The sequence below is a fragment of the Tamandua tetradactyla genome, chromosome 9 (genome assembly GCF_023851605.1).
Source record: "Tamandua tetradactyla isolate mTamTet1 chromosome 9, mTamTet1.pri, whole genome shotgun sequence".
Taxonomy (NCBI): Eukaryota; Metazoa; Chordata; class Mammalia; order Pilosa; family Myrmecophagidae; genus Tamandua; species Tamandua tetradactyla.
In genome coordinates this window covers 59272821-59295737 of record NC_135335.1, presented here as the reverse complement: position 1 = coordinate 59295737, position 22917 = coordinate 59272821, and the positions used below count along the sequence as shown (strand labels likewise).

General features: G+C 41.5%; 1 protein-coding gene across 1 annotated transcript in view; it reads left to right on the top strand.

The window, feature by feature from the left end:
* DAP (death associated protein) overlaps positions 1–22917 on the top strand; it is a 61237-nt gene that overhangs the window by 9060 nt on the left and 29260 nt on the right. The window contains exon 2 of the mRNA XM_077116858.1: positions 4247–4343. Coding sequence (XP_076972973.1) covers positions 4247–4343 — 97 coding nt within the window. The remainder of the gene's footprint in view (positions 1–4246; positions 4344–22917) is intronic.

Genomic DNA, 22917 nt, shown 5'->3' with positions numbered 1-22917 from the left:
GCTAACTCATGTAATCCTTGGAGGATCCCTGGAAGAAAGAGGCTCTGTCGACCTCTCTCCACCAATGGAGGACACCAAGGCATGGAGGGGAACCTGCCCAGATATACATGAGGCAGAGCCAGGACTTGAATCCAAGCGTTTGGCTCCAGGGTCCATGCCCTTCACCCCTGCCCAGCATTTCCTCCAGAGAAGCTGCTTAGTCTCCAGATGTGAAGCTCTTGCTTGAATAACAGCCACCACCACAAAAATCTGAGACATTTTCTAATGTCGCTCATAAAAATAGTTACATTTGCCAGCATCTCTGCAAAAGTAATTCTGCAGTTGCATTTTTTTCAAATAAAGAGTTCCAGAGACAGCGATAAAACAATCAAAATGAATACATACTGTCATATTTTTGGCAGTTGTGCAAGTGAAAATGAATCTGTCCCAGCCTTGAGTTATTATTATCATTGTTGCTTTTTATTGCTGCATTAATCACCCAACATACTGTGAGGTATTAATGAAGCTAATTGTTTTTATAAACTAAATTAAATGGGAGTGCTAATGCTGGGTGCTTGAGCTCTGGCATCGTGTCCTTACATCGCAAAGGAATGGGTATGCAGCTCCGGGTGCACCAAAGAAGTCTTGGTTATTTCAAATGGCCCCTTTACATTCACCATCAGTTTTCTTTGTAGTTAGTTGTACAGCCCTTTTTTACTTTTAGTAACACAACTGTGATGTATAGTTTAAAAATTCCCTGTCTGCCAAGTTGAAATGATTCAGAGGCCATTTTTAAACGGGCAGCCTTTAGTCAGTTTCTGATCAGCATGGGCTGGGGACAGGGTAGATGTGGGGGAGAGAGATGAATTTTAAGGAAACATTCCATGGGGCAATTCTTTCAGAATCCCCCTGTGAACAAAAACGTTCAACATTCTCTAGTCGTGCATTTTAAAGGAGTGGGAAATTATTTTAAGATAACTTCAGAGTTTTATTTTCACTCTCCATTTCCAATGGTGTTGCAGACTATGTGACCTGGGAAATCTTGTTGTTTTCTTATTTTTAAATACCTAAAAATGTTGGCTCCAACTTTAAAAAGCAAAATAAAACAAAACAGTTTTATTCACACCCCATACAATCCATCCTCAGTGTATAATCAGTGGCTTCTGGTATAATCACGTGGTTATATATTCACCACTACAACCCATATAAGATCATTCCCATTTCTTCAGAAAAGAAAGTGGGGAAAATATCCTATACCCTTTCCTTATATCCTCCTGTTATGGACATTTAGATTTAGTATAGTGCTAAAGAAATAATATAATGAAAGAATAGTACATAATATAATGGAAGAATACTACCAAATTAACTTGTTGACTATAGACCTTAGTTTGCTTTAATTGTATTTTTTTTTACCTTTACCACCCTATTATTAACACCTTGTGACATACATTTATTCTAGTTCATATAAAAACTTTCTTATATTTGTACAGTTAACTACCCTTGTCATCCACCTAGGTTTCACTAGTTATACAGTCCCAGTTTTTATCCTCTAGCTTTCTTTCTGGTGACATACATGACACTAATCTTCCTCTTTCAGTCATAACCACACAGTATACTTAAAATATTATGTTACCATCATATGGTATTGTGCTATCCATTTCTGAACCTTTATAATACACTCAACTTTATTAAATGATTTGTACTCCCTAAGCACCAATTGCCTAATCTCTGCTCACTTTCTATCTTCTGATAACCTGTGCTCTCAAATTTAAGTTTGCTCATTATAGTTAGTCCATAGTAGTGAGACTGTACAGTATTTGTTCCTTTGTTCTGGTTTATTTTGTTCAATATAATGCCCTCAAGTTTCGTTCACGTTGTTGCATGCATTATGACCTCATTCCTTCCTGCAGCTGCACAATATTCCATCATATTCCAAACTTTTTTTAAGATCTGAGTTTAAAGCATGGAAGATCCCTAAGGGCCAAAAACAAAGATGGTACCAAAAATCCAATCAGTAAGCATATGCCTTGGGTCTGCATGAGGCCTGGAAAGGCACCAGAGACCCCATCAGAAAGCTCCTCTGAGTCATGGTGGAAGGATAGAGGAGGGTAAGATACCCAAAAGCACAAGGGGATGACAAAGAAGCTGGTCTCTCTCAGCCTGGGCTTGGTGTAGGGTAAAAAGTCTCCTTGAGAATTTGTAAGTCAGGCCTGCTCTTACGTGGGTTTGGAGTTCAGATTTGCACAGTTTGGAATATTCTGAGAGCACTGACATAAAAAATGATTTGGCAACTATAGTCCTAATTTTCATTTACAGCATCCCTCCAGAGGGAAGCTCTCTCAACCCCAGGCTACAAAGGATGCCCAGAGATAAAACACTATTGAAGACAGGCCCATAATCCTCCACTACTCAGCACAAGAGCAAGAATCAGCAGACAGAAACAAACAGCAAGACTAGATTCCCAAGGACTTCAGATAATAAAGCAATCATTAAAAATAATAAAGCAAGTATGCATAGAATGATTAAAGATATAAAAGAACTGAAAACAAGAGAAATAAATTTAAGACACTATTCAAAAAAGAAGACCAGACAAATTGGACAAATCAATATAAGCTCTATCAATGAAAAAAAATGATTGAAATGAAAATCAATAGATGGGTTAAAAAGGAGTCCAATCATATTTGAAACACGAGAGGACATGAAATGAGAAGGCCTTTTTGGGGCAAAAGACTTAAGATTAGTTGTTCTGAGAGGGAAGGACCCGGGGTGAGGGTGAGTGCAATTCACTCTGTCCCACTTTCCATCAAACACTCTCCTTGATGCTACCAAATGCCTCTCTCTTCCCGTCCAAACTTGTCCATCCTAGGAGGGTGCTCTACCCCCTTTCTACAGATGAAGCTACCAGGCTTGAGGAGGCTAAGTAAGTAGTTCAGGACCATGTACCTCCGGATACTCCAAGACTCGTGCTGGTGTCCACCATGCCAGGTCAGCTTCCTGGATGTAGGGCAGGAGTTTCATGCAATCAGCCAGCATTTCCCAACTCGATTCCATGAAACACTGTAACCCCAGAGGGTGATAATTGATATTACTGCAAAAAAAAAAAAAAGGTTATGTTGTCAAATACATTTGAGAAATTGGAACCCTCATACACTGCTAGTGGGAATATAATATGGTACAGCAGTTCTGCAAAAGGTTAAATATAAAGCGTGACCCAGCAGTTTTACTAGGTGGATACGCAAGAGAATAGGAAACGTATTTCCACACAAAAACTTATACACCAATGTTCATAGCAGCAGTACTCAAAATTTAAATTACCAAAAGGCAATCCATCCATGCAGTGGAATGTTATTCAGAAATAAAAGAGAATGAACTACTTATACATGCTCCAACATAGATAAACCTTGAAAACATCATACACGGTGAAAGAAAGCAGTCACAAAATGCTAATTCAGTTTATATGAAATGTCCGGAATAGGCAAATCCACAGAGGCAGAAAGTAGATTTGTTGCTGCCAGGCCTATGAGGAAAAAGGGGAATGGGGAGTGACTTCTAATGGGTTCAGGGTTTCTTTTAGGAGGTGATGAAAGTTTTCTAAAATTAATTGTGGTAGTGTTTTAAATATACTCAGAATCATTGAATTTGTATACTCAGTCATTGAACTGTCCACTTTAAGTGGGTAACTTATACTGTATGTAAATTAAATATCAATAAAGTTGCTTAAACAGAAGTAATATTAATCCGAGGATTTCACAGCATCCAGTTTGGGAAAGGCTGCCCTAGAAGTCTCCTGCAGCTCCAGGCTGGGCTCTGGGACTCTGGTATAGTGGCATTCCTTGTCACTTATAGCTGTATCATCACCATCAAAACATTGTCGGTATTTGAAAAAAATACCACAGTGCAGGGTTTAAGTGGGCTCTTGTTGCATCAAAGAGAAGTGTAGGAACTAAAACCAGCAGCTGCTTTCTTCACGTGTTTATATTCTGGTTATACTGCTGTTCTTAAGAAGTACTTGAGAGGAGACCAGCAACCTCAAGAGCCTTGAAAAGCTCCTAAGTGGATTTGGAGTAAGAGATGGTGTTGAGTGCTGTCTTATGTGGAATGCCCTCCAAATACCCACCTTCCATGGTTAATAATTGTTGCTAATAGATTTATCTAAACTAACTCATGATCCTTGGGCAAACAAAACCTTTCCAGCTTGCTCTTTCTACTCCTCGGCTGTTCCATTTCACATTAATCATACCCCCCCCCCTTTTTTTTTTCATTCAAGTGAAAGCTGGTGGAATGCGAATTGTGCAGAAACACCCACATGGTGGAGACAACAAAGAAGAGAAAGACAAGGATGACCAAGAATGGGAAAGCCCCAGGTGGGAGAATATTGGTGAATCTTGAGACTGTTTCACAAATAAGCATTATCTGGTTAAACATTAACATTTGTTCTCTCTTCTATGCTTTTGATAACTCCTGGGCTTCATATTGTGTATTTTTCCTTTCCCAACAGGAAGGTGGGGGTTTTGTTCCTACCCAGGGTAGATATAGAAGCCCAATGCACACCCTCCTTCCTGATCAAATCCCAATAGTCCTCAATGCTTCACAGCCCCCAGCGCAGGGCTGGTGCACCTGTCTCTGCACATGAACAGAGTGGCAGACAAAAGTATAGAAGTCATGTGGACATCTGCACCCTGTTAGGGTAGGCCATGCCGATTCTAGATTCCCCTGAAGAACCAGAGATGGCAGGTGCTGAGAGCATTTCTTACATCAGTAGTTCTCTGCCCTGGCTGCATAGATAGCCAGGCATCTGGCCATGTGTAGGGTGGCAGACAGGCTGGAAGGCAGCCCACCTCCACCTGCTCCGTGCTCTCATGGGTGAGTCAGTGACACAGAAGAGTCAGCACGGAGCAGGAACAGATGCCCTGCTCTTTAGAACAGCTTTGTATGGCCCCTTGCTTCTCTGAGAACCACATGGCTGCCACCTTTATCTTCCTGCAGACAGAGACCACCAACAGGAAGGAAATGCCCAAATTCTTAACAACCCTTCAAGTCTTTTTTACTCCAGGTTTGCGTTCTTCAGAGGAGCAGGCCATAACAATCTGAGCACAGGAGTTCCCTACCTTAGCTAGTGTATTGAAATCACCTGGAGATCTTTGGCTCCTGCCATACAGTTGAATCAGCATCTCTGGGACAGGGCCTGGCCATCTATGCAGTCAGGGTGGAGAACTGATGTAAGAAATGCTCACAGCATCTGCCATCTCTGATTCTTCAGGGGAATCTAGAATCGTCAAGGCCACAGGGTCCAGGTGTCCGCACGACTTCTATACCCAGCAGTCTTCCTGGGTCCTGCCAGCTCATCCCCCTGCAGTCTGCCCCTCTGATTTAATGCCTGTTGATCTGGGAGGTTCTGATTTCCAGTTGGGTTCAACCATATCAATACAATCCATTTCCTTCAACCTCATAATACAAAATCATGGACGTGAACACATGTATCTCTTTGTGAGTTTGTCCACATGTAAGGAAGTGAACACTAAGCTTTCTACCTTCCAGTCCAGACAAAGTCTCACACTGAGGAGGAGAAAATGTGGGAAGGAAAAGAGAGTATGGAAAGAAACTAATCTTTATTTCTGGAGGCCAGGTATGTTATTTCATTCCAGCAGTCAGAATAGAAGGTGATATTTTTCCCGCAGGAGGAAATTGAATCCCATGCTTGCACCTTTGAAGCTGTTGGGGCTGGATAAAAGGCTCCCCCTTAAAAAGGACATGCATATCCATGTGTACCCCTCATGGCAGCTGCTGTGTGCTCTGCCGTGGGTCATTCCCTACAGTACCTCGTGTTGTCTGGGTGATGGTGCACTCACTTGAGGGCAGACAGAATTTCTGATGAAGCCCAGGAGTGATGATTACCCATTTTAAATCATGAGATCAACAACAGGAAGGTTCAGCTCAAAATCTGGTTTTAAAAGAAGGTAGTTGAAGGAAAGTTCTAGAATTATCTTTTTCACTGGCTTTTTCACCACTCTGTGCTTGGACCATAACAACATTAATATTATCCTGTAGGCCCACAATCCTGCATCTAGAAACATGGGGGCCCAGTTTATTTCAGAATTCATAATTTTTTGGATTTTAGAGGGTAATAAAAGTTTTCAAGCAAACTACAGAGCACATACCATATGGCCTCCCCAGAAGAGTCTCAGGCAACATAATTAGTTTGTGTATGAGGTTCACATCAAGTGGGATACACTTTTAAAATTTGAAGACCTATATTAGTTCAGGTCAAGTTTTAGTGAAATAGGAAAATGTCAGGTGAAGTTTCGCCTCCAAACAGGTTATAAGGAAGTGTTCAATTTTAAGAGCATACGCGAATGCAGAATTGTGTATAAGAGCTTATGGGCCTTTAATAATTTCCTTTTCTAGTGAAACCTGGGATGTCATTGCCCTCTTCACATCTGACAGTTTCCTTAAGAAAGAAAGAGAGAGAGAGAGAGAGAGAGAGAGGGAAAACTTTGTTTGGGAAAAAAAAACTGGGAAGTTAGTGAAACATGCATGAGTTTAAGTGGAGTAAGCTACGAATAACAGCATAAGTTCAGCAAGAGATGATAATTTATTGGCATGTTTAGAAATAAGAACGAAACAACCCATTCGTTTTTTTCTATTGATTTTTTTTTGAGATGAAATACAGCATTTGCAGAAGATGAGCAATTTAAATAAATATGAGATAGAATGAATGGTTGTCAGCAAAAGGATCAAGCACCCCACCACTCTAGATTTTAGCCTCTTGTTCATTTCAAAGACTATTTTTTATTGCACCAAGTATTTTGAAACAGGCCAACTGCAGGGCAGAGTTTGCATAATACATGGGCAAGGCTTTTTTGTTCCTTGCTGCCAAGTTGCTGTAGTCTGTATGCTCTTGAGGGTATATTCCTCCTGGCCTGTTTTACTCTTTGCTACTGTTGGTTAAGTCATTTGACTGTGCATTTACAGAGTGGGGCACACCTACGTACACTCTCCAGCTATTGATATCTGTGGCCAACATAGCACGTGCTAAAACCTGCATCGGCCTGGTATTCTGTGTAGTAGTTCACTTCCACTACCAAGTGCTCCTTCCCTGTTGCTGGTGGGATGTTTCAATAATCGTAGCCACTAGTAAAAGTCATTGTTAATTCTTACAGAATGCAGAGTGCTCAGAGTGTTCTGCCCATATTAATTCATTTAATCCTCATAGCCCCTCTGTTTATTATCCCTATTTCAGAGTTAGTTTATGATTATCACCCTCATTCAGACCATCACTTACACTTCAATGGCACAGAGAGACTAGTGACTTTTTTCCAAGGTCACACAGCCAATAAGTAACAGAGCCAGCATCCTGATGCTGGCGGCTAGGTCCCTCTTCTTACCCCTAGGCTGTGTTGGCCCCTTGAGTACCTGTTTTATGCTGGGCACTTACCAAGGGCTTCACATTGGGTTAAATGCTCATACCACTTGTAAGTTGGTATTATAATGCCCATTTTATAGATGAAGAAACCAAGGCTTAGAGAGGTTAATTGGCTCAGTGATCTATAGCCAGTCAGTGGCCTGGCCAGGACTTGACCTTGAGTCTGTCTTGACTGGGAAGCCCATGCTCCTGGCTGTGCTGCAGGAGCCACCTGAATTGACAGAATACTTTGGATATCTACATAGACTACATAAATCTATCCTGCTAATAGATTTATCTAAACTAACTCATGGTCCACCATAAGACAAATCTTGTGAGTCTTCTGGGATTGCCCATAACCTTTTCTGTACTTCTGAAGTCTACAGTACCCACCCTCCCCATCTGCTGCCTCACAGCCAGGGATGGCCTAATTGTCAGTTTAGAACAAGCCTTCAGTGGACTGGGCTAGTTTAACTTTATATGTGGAAAGGCCTGTCTGTTTGCAGAATTTGTGAAACACTTCATGGTTCCTTGGAAATGTCTTATGGCATGCAACTTTAACAGTCACATTGACCTAATCTTCAAGTTTTATTTGTGTTCATGTTTTGAACCAGGTGTTCTCAAGATAGGAAAGTAAGTGCATAGTCTCAGATGCCAGTTTCCTCCTAGCCATAGATCTGCATTTGTAAAACCCTTTGCTTTCCATCCCAGAAACTTAGAGCTGGTTTTCATTTTGTTGACTTGTTGCTGATGGCTTCCTTCCCCATTAATTGGAAAATCAAGGACTGTTTTCAGAGAAAATGAACAACTGGAGTATTAAAGAGGTTGTTATGTAACCAAAAAAAACCAACCTTTTCCTAGTAATTATTTTTCTTACAAATATTTATGCTACTCTTATATCCTTTAATCTTGTAATTTTCCAGAGGTTTAAAAAACAATTCTTTTGCTGCCAAGTTGTTTTGAGATGCTAGATTAAAAAGAAAAAAATAAGATGTAGCAGAAGTTTGAAAATATCACCCAAGAATTGACATGTTGCTAAGTTCTACTTACCTTGGGGCTCTTTATACCCCAGAATAACAGACTTCAGGATCATTAGCAGATCCTTTCCTGAGTACTTGCTAGATGCCTTCTCAGAACTGATCCAGTTAAGGAAAACAGCGATTTTCCTTAAAGCCTTTTGTTAAGCATAATAAGATGAAGTACCTATTTTCATTCTATAAAGGAGAAATCATAAGGTCTAATGGACTTCAGGAATCAGTAGGGAGCCACTAAAAAGAACAGTTTCACATCTAACACTGAGTTCCTACAGTGAACCAGGTTCAGTACAAGCACAAGATAGGAAAAAGGAGTAGGCGCCAGGGAATGGTAAACCAGAAACTAAAGCGGGTAGGTGGGAGAGGGTTGAAAAGAAGGGAGAATGGAAATGGGGTCATAGGGCGTAATGAGGAAACAGCACCTCTGAGCATGGCTTTTTGTGTAGCTCTGACTTAGAACCATAGTAATGTTCCCCAAACCCCCAAAATAAGCAAACAGTTAAAATCAGTCAGGATGTAGGAGCAGCCCAAAATGGAGTACAGGGTGTAACAGATGAATAGAATTGCAATGCAGATTGCTACTATGACCACATTGAAGGGGTTGAAGAAAAAAGGAACTAATTAATGTAAGTAACTTTGGAAAACAGTGTTTTCATTAAATTGTATGCATAAATGCTGTACTTCAGTTAGTAAATATATTTCACACAGGGCTATGGGCTTGCAGTTCTGAAACTACTTCATATGTATCCTAGGACTGAACAAATGAGTAGATATATTGTGGCTAATGAATGCCAAGCTTCTCACTGTCACAAATTAATATGAAAGGAAAAGACTTAAATGAATTTTGTGGTGTTGGATTAGAATTGCAGGTATCAGTATGAACTCATGGTAATAAATGAATAGATGAATAATAGATAAATAGATACATGCATACAGGCAGAAATAAATGTAGAGGGGTGTGTGTGAGTGTTGATGAGTATATATACTATATTTCCTGGCTCTGTTCACTGGAAGGACCTAAAAGAAATGACACCTATGTAGCATGAGTGTCCCCAGGACCCAGATCTTGGTTTCTAAGCCTCATTCAAGTGAATCAGGACTTGTTGGAGAATTGGTTAGTTCTGGAATCAGGGTAGGGAAAATACTAGATGAGCCTGGAACACCTTGTCATCCCAGAAAATCAGGAAGTGCTCCAAAAAAGGATTGGAGCATGTCAAAAGAACATAGATGGTTCAGAGGTAGACTGCTCACCTTCCATGCAGGAAGCCCTGAATCAACTCCTGGACCATGCACTCACTCCCACAAAAAACATGGATGCCAGCCTCAAAGAGTCCCTACTGGTCAAAGCTGGAGCAGGTTTCAACAAAATAAATGATAATGTTGGACTGTAGCCTATAGAGTAAAATAAATATCCATGAGCCCATACTGATACAAAGAATTGAATATATGAATAAACAAGGGAAAAGGGACAGTTCTTTATAGAAGAAGTCCAATCAATAAATGCATAAGAAAGGCAGGAAATGTCACCAGAGGCAAACACCTCAGTAATCATTGTTGCAGACAAGAGCCACTGATGGATGCTTAAATTAGTGGGCGAAAGTTTGAGAAGAAAATGAGTATTTGTATAGTCTCAAAGTATTTCCCCCAATATATTTATTCATTACAAAACAAAAATAGTGACTTAACAGTGGAGAAACCAGCAGACACCACTTGAACTATGTGATCTTGGTTCACATTGCCAGGAACAAGTCACGGCAACATCAGGTACCCCCCTGTGATGCAGGTCTGAAAAGGCCTTTCATACCCATGACTTTCTTGCCCAAAATGTAGAATTTCCATCTAATCATGAGAAAACATCAGACAAGTCCAAATTGGGGGACATTTTTAGAAATTAGCTGGCCAGTATTCTTCCAAATGTCACAGTCATAAAAACAAATGACTGAGGAACTGTCACAGATTGGGGGAGACAGGGCCATATCTTAAGGGTCTCTGTGTGCCACATGGTCGGGGGACAGTGGCCTGTGAGGAGCTGGGGTGGGAATTTAAGTAAGACAGATGTATTAGTCTGGGTTATCTACGGAAAGAGAACCAATAAGAGATATCTGTAAATATGAGATTTATGAGTGTCTCATGCAACTGTGGGGATGCAAGAGCCCAAAATCCATAGGGGAGGCCATGAGGCTGGCAACTCCGATGAAGTTCCTAGACGAACTCTGCTGGAGGGTCTGGCTAAGGAAGAAGTGAAAATTCTCTCTTCTCCCTTAAAAGTCTTCAACTGATTGGATTCTCTTATTATGGAAGACACAGCCTTAGTTGAGCGTAGATGTAATCAGTCACAGATGCAGTCAACTGATGGATGATTTAATACACCAGCCTTCTAGTGTTTCAATCAGACTGAATATCCTTGCAGGAACAGGCCAGTGCTTCCCTGACCGGACAAATGGGCACCCTCACCTGGCCAAGTTGACATGTGAACCCAACCATCACAGCAGATCCTTGTTGAGGTTCCTTAACTTAGCCAAGAAGATGGTATTGATTTTGTCTCTTTACACATCATACACACGCTGAGGCGCACATATGCATAGCCTTGGTGGGTTCTTACAGAGATCGTGGGCAGTGGTCTACTTCAGCATTCTGAGATGCTATGTTGTAATTTTTCTTTGCCCTTAAATATTATCATCCTGGAAAACAGTATCACTTTGTATATACTTTTTTCATTCTACAAGCTCAGAATGTTGTATGACAGCTAATCAATTTGATGAAGATACCAAATGTAATTTCTAAGCCTTGTGGTCTTGAATCTCTTTTGTTTTGTATTTGTCCTTTAGCAAAACAAACAAAAAAAATTTACATAGCCAAGGATATGATTTTCAGTTCTATACATTCCACCTGCCCCATTTCATTACAACTTGGACCCTGGATCCTGAATTGAAGATGGAAGAATCGGTTATCTCAATTAACCTTTTGTTGTCACAGGTGCTTAGTCAGTGTGAGTGGGCTGTCTTTAAATTGTATTATAAAAGCTGCTTAAATTACGGACAGATAATAATCATAGTATTCCTGTAATATCAAGAGTTATCAGCCTGCTTGGAGTTGAAAGCAAATGCTCCATCAACATTTATGCTTTTTCATATAAGAAAGACAGACTTTGGCTAGTGTTTTGCATAGCAGTGATCAGTAATGCCAAAGAATTGAGCCCCTCTGTGCATATGCACTACCACCTCTGTGGTCAGAACTCTCCAACTTCCCCTGGTGCTGTGTGCTCATGTCACATATCACAAGTCCAGCACATCCAGTCAGTGCTTCCTCCCCAATACAGCCTGGGCCTCTGTTATCCTTATCGTCATCTCCCAACAAGACCGGTGCATCCACCTCCCCCCTATCCCCTTGCCGAGTCACCCAGTAGCCTAAGCGATCCTTTTACAATTTAAGTCCATTATATCTCTCCCCTGATGGGAATCATCCAGGCTTCCCACCACATTGGGAATGAAAGCCCAGCTTCTCACCATGACCTACAAAAAACTCTTCACTTCTCTCTCCTGTTCTTCTGTGACCTATCATTCCATCCTCTCCCCTGACTCGTTCTCCTGCTTTTCCTCCCATGGTTGCCCCATGGAGCCTTCATGCTTGCCTCTGCCTGGACCACTCTTCCCTGGACTGTCTCATGGGTTTCTCCCTGATATTCCCTAGGTCTCTGCTCAGATGTCATCTCAGAATCCTTGCTGATTGTCTTCCAGTCTTGCTCCATCCCCTTATCCTAAATTATTTTTCATATTTTTGAGAACTTTGGTTTTTGGTATATACATGTGTAACATTGTTTTCTTGATGATTTGACCCTTTTATCATTATGATATGCCCCTCTTTGCATATCTCTGGTAATACTCACTTTGAAGTTTGCTTTGCCTCACATTAATATAGCCGTACCAGTTTTCAGATGCTTAGTTTTTGCATTGTATATCTTTTTCAAAAACATTTTACTTTCAACTTGGTGTCTTTGGATTTTAAATATGTTTCTTATAAACAATACATAGTTGGATCTTTTTAATCCTGTCTGACACACTCTGCCTTTTATTAAGATGTTTAGCCCATTTACATTTGACGGAATGTAATTTATGTAATTGATAGGTTAGAGTTCCGTGTAATATAACATAATTTAATGGAATTATTGATAGAATTGTGTGCAAGTCTACCATGTTGGTGTTTGACTTCTATTTGATCTATTTGCTTTTTGTTTCACTGATCCTGTTATTTTTGGAGTGAACTGAATATTTTTAGTTTTATTATTTTTGGGGTGAATTGAATATTTTTAATATTTATTTTATATTCTCTGTTGACTTTTTATTTATGCCTCTATATATGTTTGTGTGTTTACTGGTTGTTCTAGAGATTAGAGTGTGCATATTTTAAACTCAGGGGTCTGCAAATTCAGTCCACAGCCTGTTTTTGAAAATAAAGTTTTATTGGAACACAGCAATTCCCACTCGTTTACACACGAGTGGCTTTCACACTGCCACAACAGAATTGAGTTGTTGAGTAGTTCCCAATGAGATTATATAGTTGGCAAAGCCTATACCGTCTACTCTGTGGCTCTTGCCAACCCTGTTTTAATTTATCAATCTTCCCTTCAAAGAATATTCCTCTACTTCATAAGCAATATATACCTTGCAAAGCACACAACCACTCTCCCTGCTTTGGGGTCTTGTCATATATTTTACTTCACATATACTACAAAGAGTGGTGTGCTGATAACCACTTAACAGCCAGATCTCTGGGGGGGTAAAAAAGCCCTGATTTGTAGCATTTGATATTTTTGTAGTGTAAATACTCCCACCATGAACACAGAGTTGGGAAGGGATGCTAATGTTGGCTGACAGTCAGTTCTCATAGGCTAGTATGAATCGAATCAACTCCAGCACAGACTGGGTACGAATCCTGCCTACATTGTTTCTATTTTTAATAGTGTCTTTGAAGAAGGTTTAAAGGAAAACAGGTATGAAATATTTTTATTTTATACTTACCCAAATATTTATTCCATTAAGTGTTCCTTCTATCATTTCTTTCAGCCTAGAAAATTTCTTATAGACTTCAACCTAAAACATTTCCCAAAGTCATATCTTTATGACTTGGATGCTTTTGAAGGTTGCATGCCATGTAATTTGTAGCATGCCCCTCAGTTTTATCTGTCTGATGTTTCTCTGTGGTTAGACTCGAGTGATGTATTGTTCCTTTTGTACATCAAATCAGGAGGCACGCGATGCCCATGTGGCCTACAACTGGCAATGTTAACTTCCTCCACCACGAAGTTACTATTTCTCCTTTTGAGATTAGTGTTTTCCGGGGAGACAGATTATAACATAGGAATATCCTATTTTTCATCACACTGTCACCTGCTGCTTTTAATATCCACTGATGATTTTTGCCTGAAAAAAGTAATTACTTTCGGGATCCAAATTGATCTAATGCAATATTTAATGGTTCCCTTAAAGTTAATTCTTGAGATAGAGAAATGGAAGATTAAGAGCTCCAAAGTTACGAGGTCACATAAACTGTGTGCCAACTTCGATTTCATCTCTGTGTCCAGGGATTTTTACCTCTAAAGCCTTGATCTTTAAGATTTAATTAAACTGTGGTGAACCAGTTTCAACATCACCCTTAAGTTCCAATATCACCTTCCACATTCTTTTAAAAGAGGAGTATCCTTTATCCCATGACATGTGAAGAGGTGCTAGTGGGTAGGGGAGGCCAAGCCCTGGCAGCCACCAACTCCCATGCTGCTTTGAGGCCCTGTGCTGGCAGGCAGGGCCCAAGACGCAGCAGTCCTGGCAGACCCGGGTATTGATATGCTGTGGGCTGTGAGCGGCTCCTGCCCTGGGTGGAGCTGGACTCTGGATGTGGTAGGGGCCTTGAGTGAGATGGTACATCCTTGCTGTCATCTGCTGCAGGGCTGAGACGGCAACTCTAGAGAGAAGCTATAGCGAAGGCCAAGTGAGATCCTCCTTTATAGCATGAAATGGGACTATCCAGTCCTTTCTGCTTGGTCAGGAACCCAGGGAAGAATCAAATTGCTGTTGGCAGCTCTTACTGTCAGTTTACTTGAGTGGGACTTACAGACCCAGTGTCCTAAGTCTGTAGGCAAAACAGGAGTGTTAACATTTGTGTCAGCAAGGGAGGAGTGAAAGTTATCATTTTGCCTGTAGCAGCTTGAGCAGCAGCAAGTTAGTAGAGCTAGCACAGGCCCCTAAATCCCTGACGGCAGCCTGTGTCAGCTGGTGGCATCAGCTGTGCACAAGGGCCCTTGCTGGGTGTCACGAGCAAGAGGCTGCCGAGGAAGGCTTGGTTTTGCCTGAGGGCTTGGAGTTTGCAGCCCTCTCTCTAAGGGCTCAGAAGAATATACTCTCCATGCTCCCACCAGTTTATGGTGGTAGAACTTCCTAAGGGCTGGCTGCCACTACTCTAAGAATCAAGCTGTACCTCCTGCCATGAGGGGTTGGTTGGCTGGGCCCAACACCATTGCTGACCCAGTAGCAGGTCAGTAACTATGAGCCTCCCTGGGCAGAGGACTCCATCATCCCCCAGTGCCGGCACATTCCATTGCCCAGGTCCAGCTGTGTCTCTGTCTGCCTTTCAGACTAGGTGGACACTCTGTCCCAGGGATGCGACCCCAGCTTCAGTCATGCACCCCAGCAATTAAAAAGTGTTAGCATAGCCACCCCCAATATCTGTGTATTCATTTTTAAATTATACATGTGCACTATGCTATGGTTATATAAATTATAAAATATGTACAGAGTGGACTCTAACATACGAGATAAATATGAAATAAGCTGTTTTTAAATGTCTTGCTGATCATTGACTTTATACTATCATTAGCTAATATCTCAAGGTCCAAATACCCTTGAGGTGATTCAGGATGTAAATCTAAATTTCTAATGGCCTTGATAACTTCAGGTTTTGGTGGGGAGGGCTGCTTCTCAAATCTGATTAAGGAGTTGCTATGCATAATGTGGCTTCTGAAGTACTTATACCAGGAGCAGAAGGGTGAGTGCAACCCTTTTCTTAATGGTATTAACTTCACCCTCCAGGATTTAGGGGGCAGGAATTTTTTTAAGCTCCTGGTCCGATTTGTAAATACAATATTTGAGCGCAGTTCTAGGTGCTTGGGCAAAAAGAATTTACTCCATTCCCCCATTAACCAGACTGGCTCTCCATATATGCTTCAAAGCAGTGAAAGTAAATGAAGGGGTACAGGGACTGGTGGGTGGTGACCCCCTCCTCTCTCCAGGGACCCCAGGCTCAAGCAGTCTGGCTTGCAGAGTAGAAACAGTACATGGAGTTAATAGTGGCAGAGCTTAATTTGTTTTGTTTCTTTTCTTTAGATAAAGTAACAATAGAGACAGAATAGATTTGCATGTTTATCTCATCTTCCCGCTGAGATGACTGCCTGCTGAAGCCTAGGAGGCTGCCTTAGTCATTGATTGATTACTCATGGTCTGGCCCCAGTGCCAGTTTTATTGTACATGGAATAAACTAAACATTTCTTTCAGAACCTACAGATGTGTGCATTTTAGGATAATCAATAGAAATGCAACTCTGGGTATTTTAAGAGTTCTGCCCAAAATTGCCCCATGCATACAGAACCTAAAATGTGGGATCCAGACACCTGGTGCCTGGAAGGGAAGGGCTCCATCCATCCTGATTTCTTTGCCTGCCTGAATGGGCAGGAGGGGAAGGCCTGAATCTGGCAGGGAGTGAATCAGAGTCTCGGCTCACAGGGAGAAAGCATATGGACCTCCATATGGCACCAGAGGCCGGCTGGACTCTTTGAGTTTGGGAATGAGAAGGAAAGCGCTGGAGGCCCCGGCATCCCTCCGGTGCCCGTAGCTGTTGGATGGTGGGCTTTGAGACCGTATTTGTCGAGTGTCTGGCTCCATAACTAATTTGAAAACCAGGTGTGATTTATTAGCTTCGGAGCCGCCCCTTCCAGCACCCTCTCCTTCCGCAGATCTGCATTTCCATACAAGACTGTCACACTCCTATTCTCACTGGGAGAGCTCTTTTTATCAGATGAAGGGAGGAAGGGAAGGAAATGGAGCTATCAGTTTTCCCTCGGAGACACTGCTAGGTACATCTGCACTTTACTCAGACTCTTGGAAGTGATGACTCTTTTGTTTTTATGGTGTTACTCAAAAGGCTGCACTGTTTATCAGAAGTGTTTTCTTATTGCATGAACGTATGAACTGAATTTAAATCAACTCTCTAGTAGTCAGATTTTATAGCATAAAATATGTAATAATAGCTAGATAGAAACAAGAGTCCTTTATTGAATTTATTACATTAAAATGACTGTGCCTGAAATTTTTAAACTCAATTTAACTTAAACTCCATCAAGTTCAACTCTCTTGGAATAGTAGTGCTCAGAAAATACTTGGTGAGTCAGTGATAATTAGCTTGGACTTTGATTCTTTAAAAGGTAATATAATCCCTTATTAGCTTGATTGCTTCTTATTTTCCAACAGCTGGAATGAGGTCAATGAGATAAGGGTCCATGTTAGTAGAGAAAATTCTTTATCTTCATGAGTGGGTCCTCTTGAACCCTTACCTCTCTCTAGGCAGGATGTTTACTTTGATTTTGGTTGTGTGTCTTAGGGTTGCATAGCCATTAATGGAAAGTTAATGTAGAATCTAGTCATGAGGATGGTGTGCTCAAAGAATTCTCATAGGATCATCAAATTCAGAGCTGGACTAACTTGAGAGGTCAACTGGTCCAGGTATGCCTCAGGCTGAGTTAGGAACTCAGATAACCAGGATAGAGCCCTGAGAGGTAAGGGGTCATATCATGCTAAAGATCCAGAATATAAATACTAAAAGTCAAGTGAGAATTGGGTTTGTATCCACAAATTTGTTCTATGTTAAAAAGAAGTCCTCATAGTTGGACTACTTGGCTGTAGTCCAACCCCTGTGTTTTCTTACCTGTGACAGTGGAAGTTCACTGTGGCAGGATGACTTGCTGTAGACCCAGGATTGCAGGACTTGGGAGACAACAGGACACTTAGGAGTGGGGGGGAAGAGGTGTTCAAAGTGTGTATGTTATGATGCTTTCTGGTGCAAGCAACAGAAAGTCCCAACTCAAACTGGTGTAGGCTATAAGCCTTCTTCTCACATGAGATAGGATTGGCTGCAGGAGAGGTAGGAGCCTCAGGCCCATCCAGGTGCCCACTCTGCACTGTGCATAGCTCTGCTCTCCTCCTGGGCTTGCACAAGCTTGGGACAGGTTGGCTGCAGCAGGCCCAGGCCTCACATGCAGACACATAGTGTACTGGAAAAGATAATGGGCATCTCTTCTTATCTTTCTTTAAGGCAAAGAAAATCTTTGCCTGAAGCCCTTAGAAAACTGATTGGCCAGAATTGGGTCATGTGCCCATTTCTCACTCACACATGGTGATGATTGTCTTAGACATCCAGTTTTCAGTGAACTAGGATGTTGTGAAATTGACTTAAAGACCAGTATCCTAAGCTGTCACCAGACAGAAGCCAGGCTGGGGCCTGGAATAGTGGGGCCGAGCAGGTACCCCATGTCTCTGAAGAAAAGGAGTAAAGTCCAGAGACGAAAGAGAGCCAGAGGTCAGAACCTAGGCCTAGAGGGGTCAGGGCCCCAAGCTAATAAGGCTGCTGTTCTAGTTTGCTAGCTGCCTGAATGCAATATACCAGAAATGGAATGGCTTTTAAAAAGGGGGTTTTAATAAGCTGCTAGTTTACAGTTCTGATGCTGAGAAAATGTCCCAATTAAAACAAATCTATAGGAATGTCCAATTTAAGGCATCCAGGGAAAGATACCTTGGTTCAAGAAGGCCTATGACATTCAACGTTTCTCCCAGCTGGAAGGGCACATGGCGAACATGGCGGTGTCTGCTGGCCTTCTCATGGCTCTACAAAAGGGGCTCTCTCCAAAGTGTTTCCTCTTTTAAAGGATTCCAGTAAGCAACTCCACCTTCAATGGGTGGAGACACACTTCCATGGAAATCATCTAATCAGAAGTTAACACCCACAATAGGGTGGGTCACTTCTCCATCAGAGCAATCAGAATGCTCCCACCCAGCAATATTGAATAAGGATTAAAGGACATGGCTTTTCTGGGGTCCACCACAGATTCAAACCGGCACAGCTGCCTGCAGGAGGCCAGAATCTAGGCACAGGCTCTTGGTCATGACTGGTACCAGCTAAAGGCCACGGGAAGATTCCCCTCCAAAGAGTTCTCCATGGAGTCACTCTTTAGGCCAGACCCTGTGTGTATTCTTGGACTTGAAAGTGGAATACAAAGTGGCTATACATGTTGAAACCAAAAATTGAGGGCTTTGTGAGTAAGGCCAAGTCTTCTTACAGGTCAGTCCCTGCAGGCAATCTCAGAACTAACCAGAGACCACTGGTTAAGTTACTAGAATGTCACGGTCCCCAGTTCTTCTAGTAGACTTTTATTGGAAAGTTTTGTCCTCGGATAATTTTTTTAGATGCAGCCATTAGCTGATTTCCAGGCATTATCCCTGAGTGTAGGTTGCAAAACTGTTCCATCATGTCCCCCTTCTATCAATTTCAAATGTAGCTGAAAGTTAACCTTAGCTACAATGGTCAAACTATTCCTATTTTCTAAGTAGGAATGCTTAAATGAATGGGATGAATCAGTGTATTCTTACAATCAGACTTAAGTTTTATCCCTAATTGCCTTCTTTGAAAATAGGGACCTCCCCATCAGACCTTGCATATTTCGACACTCTCATCTTAGCTTTCCTTCCTTTCCCTTTGCCACCTCCCACACCTGACCCCAAAATTGTAAACAGCAATTACTTCTCTGAAGTTAGAGTGGTCAGTGTTGCCCTAAATTTCATTATCATCACACTGAAAAAAAACCTGTTAGAAAGGAACACTTAACAAGTACCTTTTGCAATCTCCATCTCCCAGTTTTAATCTCTATTCTTGCTTCCCATAAGTTCTAAATTATCTAGAATAAATAGTAAGTGGTGGCAGTCAACTTTTTGACTAATTCTTAGAATACCAAAGTCATCTTCTTTCATCTAGTATTCTGTAGTTGTCCTTGCTTTGAAGAGTGCCAGGGAGGCTGTAGTGAGCCACATTTTGACCAGCATGCTAAACAACTCATAATGCTTGTGCCTTATTTGTAAAATCTTTAGCCCTATCCCTGCCCGTAACTCTTTACGGACCATTTCCATAAAGACTCTGTTCTTTACCTTAGCAGAAAACTTATCTTTCCAGCAACCCCAAGTCAATAGTGGGACCCAAGTTTTCCATTATACTCAAGCAGGATAAAGCTGAGTTTACACACATGTGTGGGCCCCTGAGGATGTTGTCTTGCACAGCTTTGCCCTGTGACAGCAGCCCAAGCAGTCGTCTTAATTTCTTCTCTTTCCATCAGTAAAATGCCTCAGGCCACATTAATTCTACACAAGGCATTGGTAGCCATTAATTGTGGTTAAGGAAATTCAATCAGGCTGTCCTACATGTTCAGTTTCCTTAGGAGATGAGGAACACTCGATCCTCTTCCTGCTTTATATTTCTTCACAGCATTTATAACTCTACTAGCCAATGCATGTATTTGATTGTCTAGGAGCTTGCTAAGCTGCCCACCCTCCCCCACGAGACTGTAAGTGCTGTGAGAAAAGGGAATTTGCTGTGCTTACTAATGTGTCCTTGGTGCCATGAAGAGTGCCGGGCAAATAGGCTCCCACAGATGGCAAGGGTTCTTACAGTATTGGATAAGGTTGGGTTTTGAGAGGAAAACTCAGACAATTAACAACATGGATGTTATCTTCGTTTACCAAAGCTGTTATGACAAATCCCATACAATGGGTTGGCTTGAATAACAAGAATCTATTGGCTTACAATTTGGAGGTTTAAAGTCCAAAATCAAAATGTTGGCAAGGCCATGTCTCTCTTGATGACGGCAGGTGTCTGTCCCATGGTGAACTCTCTCTCTCTTTCCTCTCTGGTTTCTATTTCTGGCTTCTCTTACTGTATCCAAATGCCCTCTCTTTATAAGGCCTCCAGTCATACCAACTAAGACCCACCCTGATCCAGTTTGGCCACACCTTAACTCATAATGAAATGGTACGTTTCCCACCCGTAGGAACATGGGTCATGATTAAGAGCATATCTTTTGTGGGGTACATGATTCAGCTCCCAACAGATGTTATCAACGTGTTGTTCAGTTAACATGGAAAACTGGCCCCTTGGTGAACTTAGAAGCATATGTAGCATTCTGATAGGCAGAACCGTGGAGAAGCTGTGCCAATTACGGGGAACAGCATGAACAGTCATTTTTTAAAAGACATAATAAATGCTGTTCTGATGCTAGAGGGAGGGCTGGACTGAACTTCATTCCCCTGCCCTTTTCTCTCAGCTTTGTCCCCATCTCTCCCATTACTCGTACTTTGGCATAGAGTTTCAGGTGCAAGTATATCTCTCCAAAGCTTCTTCAGTGCTTGATGTGCCTCCCTTGCCCAGTGCTGTGTCATAATCAAAAAGTGCTTGTTTCATTCAAATTAGGTTTCTCCTGGTTTCCCATTCTTTTGAACCTAGGAGTTCAGTAATTCTATTTGTTTACCTGGACTTAGTGGGAAGTCACAATTCTAAGAACATTCATATGTATAGTAAGTTTATAAATCAGTAGCACTTCTTTAATTTCTTAAAACACAATATCTACCACTCTATCCATCTGTTTACCTCTCATTTCCCTGAAGCGCTGAAAAAGAGGGCAAAAGAAATGTAATCTTGTCCATCAGAGATCTTTTTATCTATCCCTTGAGCTTTTCCCAAACATTTTAAGTAACTCTGCACTTATGTTTTTATAAAATAGCAGTGATAATTAAAAACCTAATGCAAACTGCAAAAATGAATGGGGAATTCATATGAATTGTTGATAAAACATTATATCCCATGAACAGGAACAAACAAATCAGAAGTAAATAGTATTAATAAACAAGTACAAAATAAGTTACTTCAAAAACAGTAAACTAAAACTACCTCGATGTTCTGTCAATTTTTCTACTGATTTAGAAAGATTTAAAAGTTATACTTTCTCTTTTTGAGCTTGGGAGGTGAACTAGCAACTCAGTCTCATACTTTTTTTTGCAGGGTGGGGGAACATGCATGATCTGGGAATCGAACCCAGGTCTCCTGCATGGCAGGCAAGAATTCTACCACTGAGCTACCCTGGCATCGCCCAGTCTCATACCTTTTTAGTGACACTGTACATTAGTACAGTCCTTATGCAAACAAAATTGATTTTATACATATGGAATCATGTTCTTTGTCACAGCTATCTTTCTGCAATTTTGTTCTTGAAAAAACTAATTGAAAGTATGATAAAAGCTGTATGCACCAAGATATTCATTCCAATGTTATTTATAATGCTGAAAAGTAGAAGCTTTTATATATCCAATAATGAGCTTGGTGAGTAAATTATGGCATCTCTCCCACATGGACTATCATGCAGCCATTAAAATGATAATTATGAAGCTCTGTACCACCATGAGAAAATGCATTTGGTAATGTTCCTTCAAAAATCAGCACACGATAATTAGCATATGCTTGATTACTTAGAAAAAATATGCACATAGATAGACTAAATAACAAGCACAAAAATAGTTGTGTATGTGATTACTGGTGGTTCTTCCTTTATTTTCTTTTTTTTTTTAATGCTGTTAGGTTTACATGTAAAGTGCAGTTTCAAATGCTTGCGAAAATTGGGTTGTTTCTCCACCTTGCTCCAGTTATAGTCACAGGCAGCATACCAGTGTTTCAGAGCTCAGCCTTTGGAATTCAGCAGAACTGGATTCAATCCCTCCACCACCTAAACTGTGTTACTTGGAAAAGTAATCTGATCTCTCTCAACCTCCGTCACTTCCTCTGCCAAACGAGGATAAACAGTACCTCCCTCCTAGGTATGTTGCGAGAATCAAACCAAGTATCTACGTGAAGAGCCAGCCTTCAGCTGAGCACACGGGTTTGAGGTGTGAGGGGACTATGGTGGCTGGTGGTAATGACATTTAGGTCTTTTTAACTGGCGCAGGCCACCAATCTCCACCCTCCAGCAGAAGAAACTTCCTGTATCAAATACTTTCTCCTCTTGGACAGTGTGCTACTGAATAGTTTTAGAACTGTCTGCTGGGTATCTCAGTCTCTGTTCCCAGAGATATCACAGATCAGCCATACATCCTGCAAATTTAGATCTCATCATTAGGCTCTCAGTAACGGGTTGAATCAAGTTGTATTCCTGCCCCTCTCCAACCCCCTCATCTAGAACCCACAGAATAGAGCCCACATCCTCCAGTGTCATGAGCAGACCTCAGGCCCATCCCACACTACCTCTGACACCCATCCCTGCAATTCCCCACCTTGAGCTCAGAGAGCCAGCCCTTCTGACCTTCGGGTCTCAGCCAAGAGTTCAGTAGCTCTGGGAAGCCTTCCCTGCCACCTTGTCTCCTCTTCTCT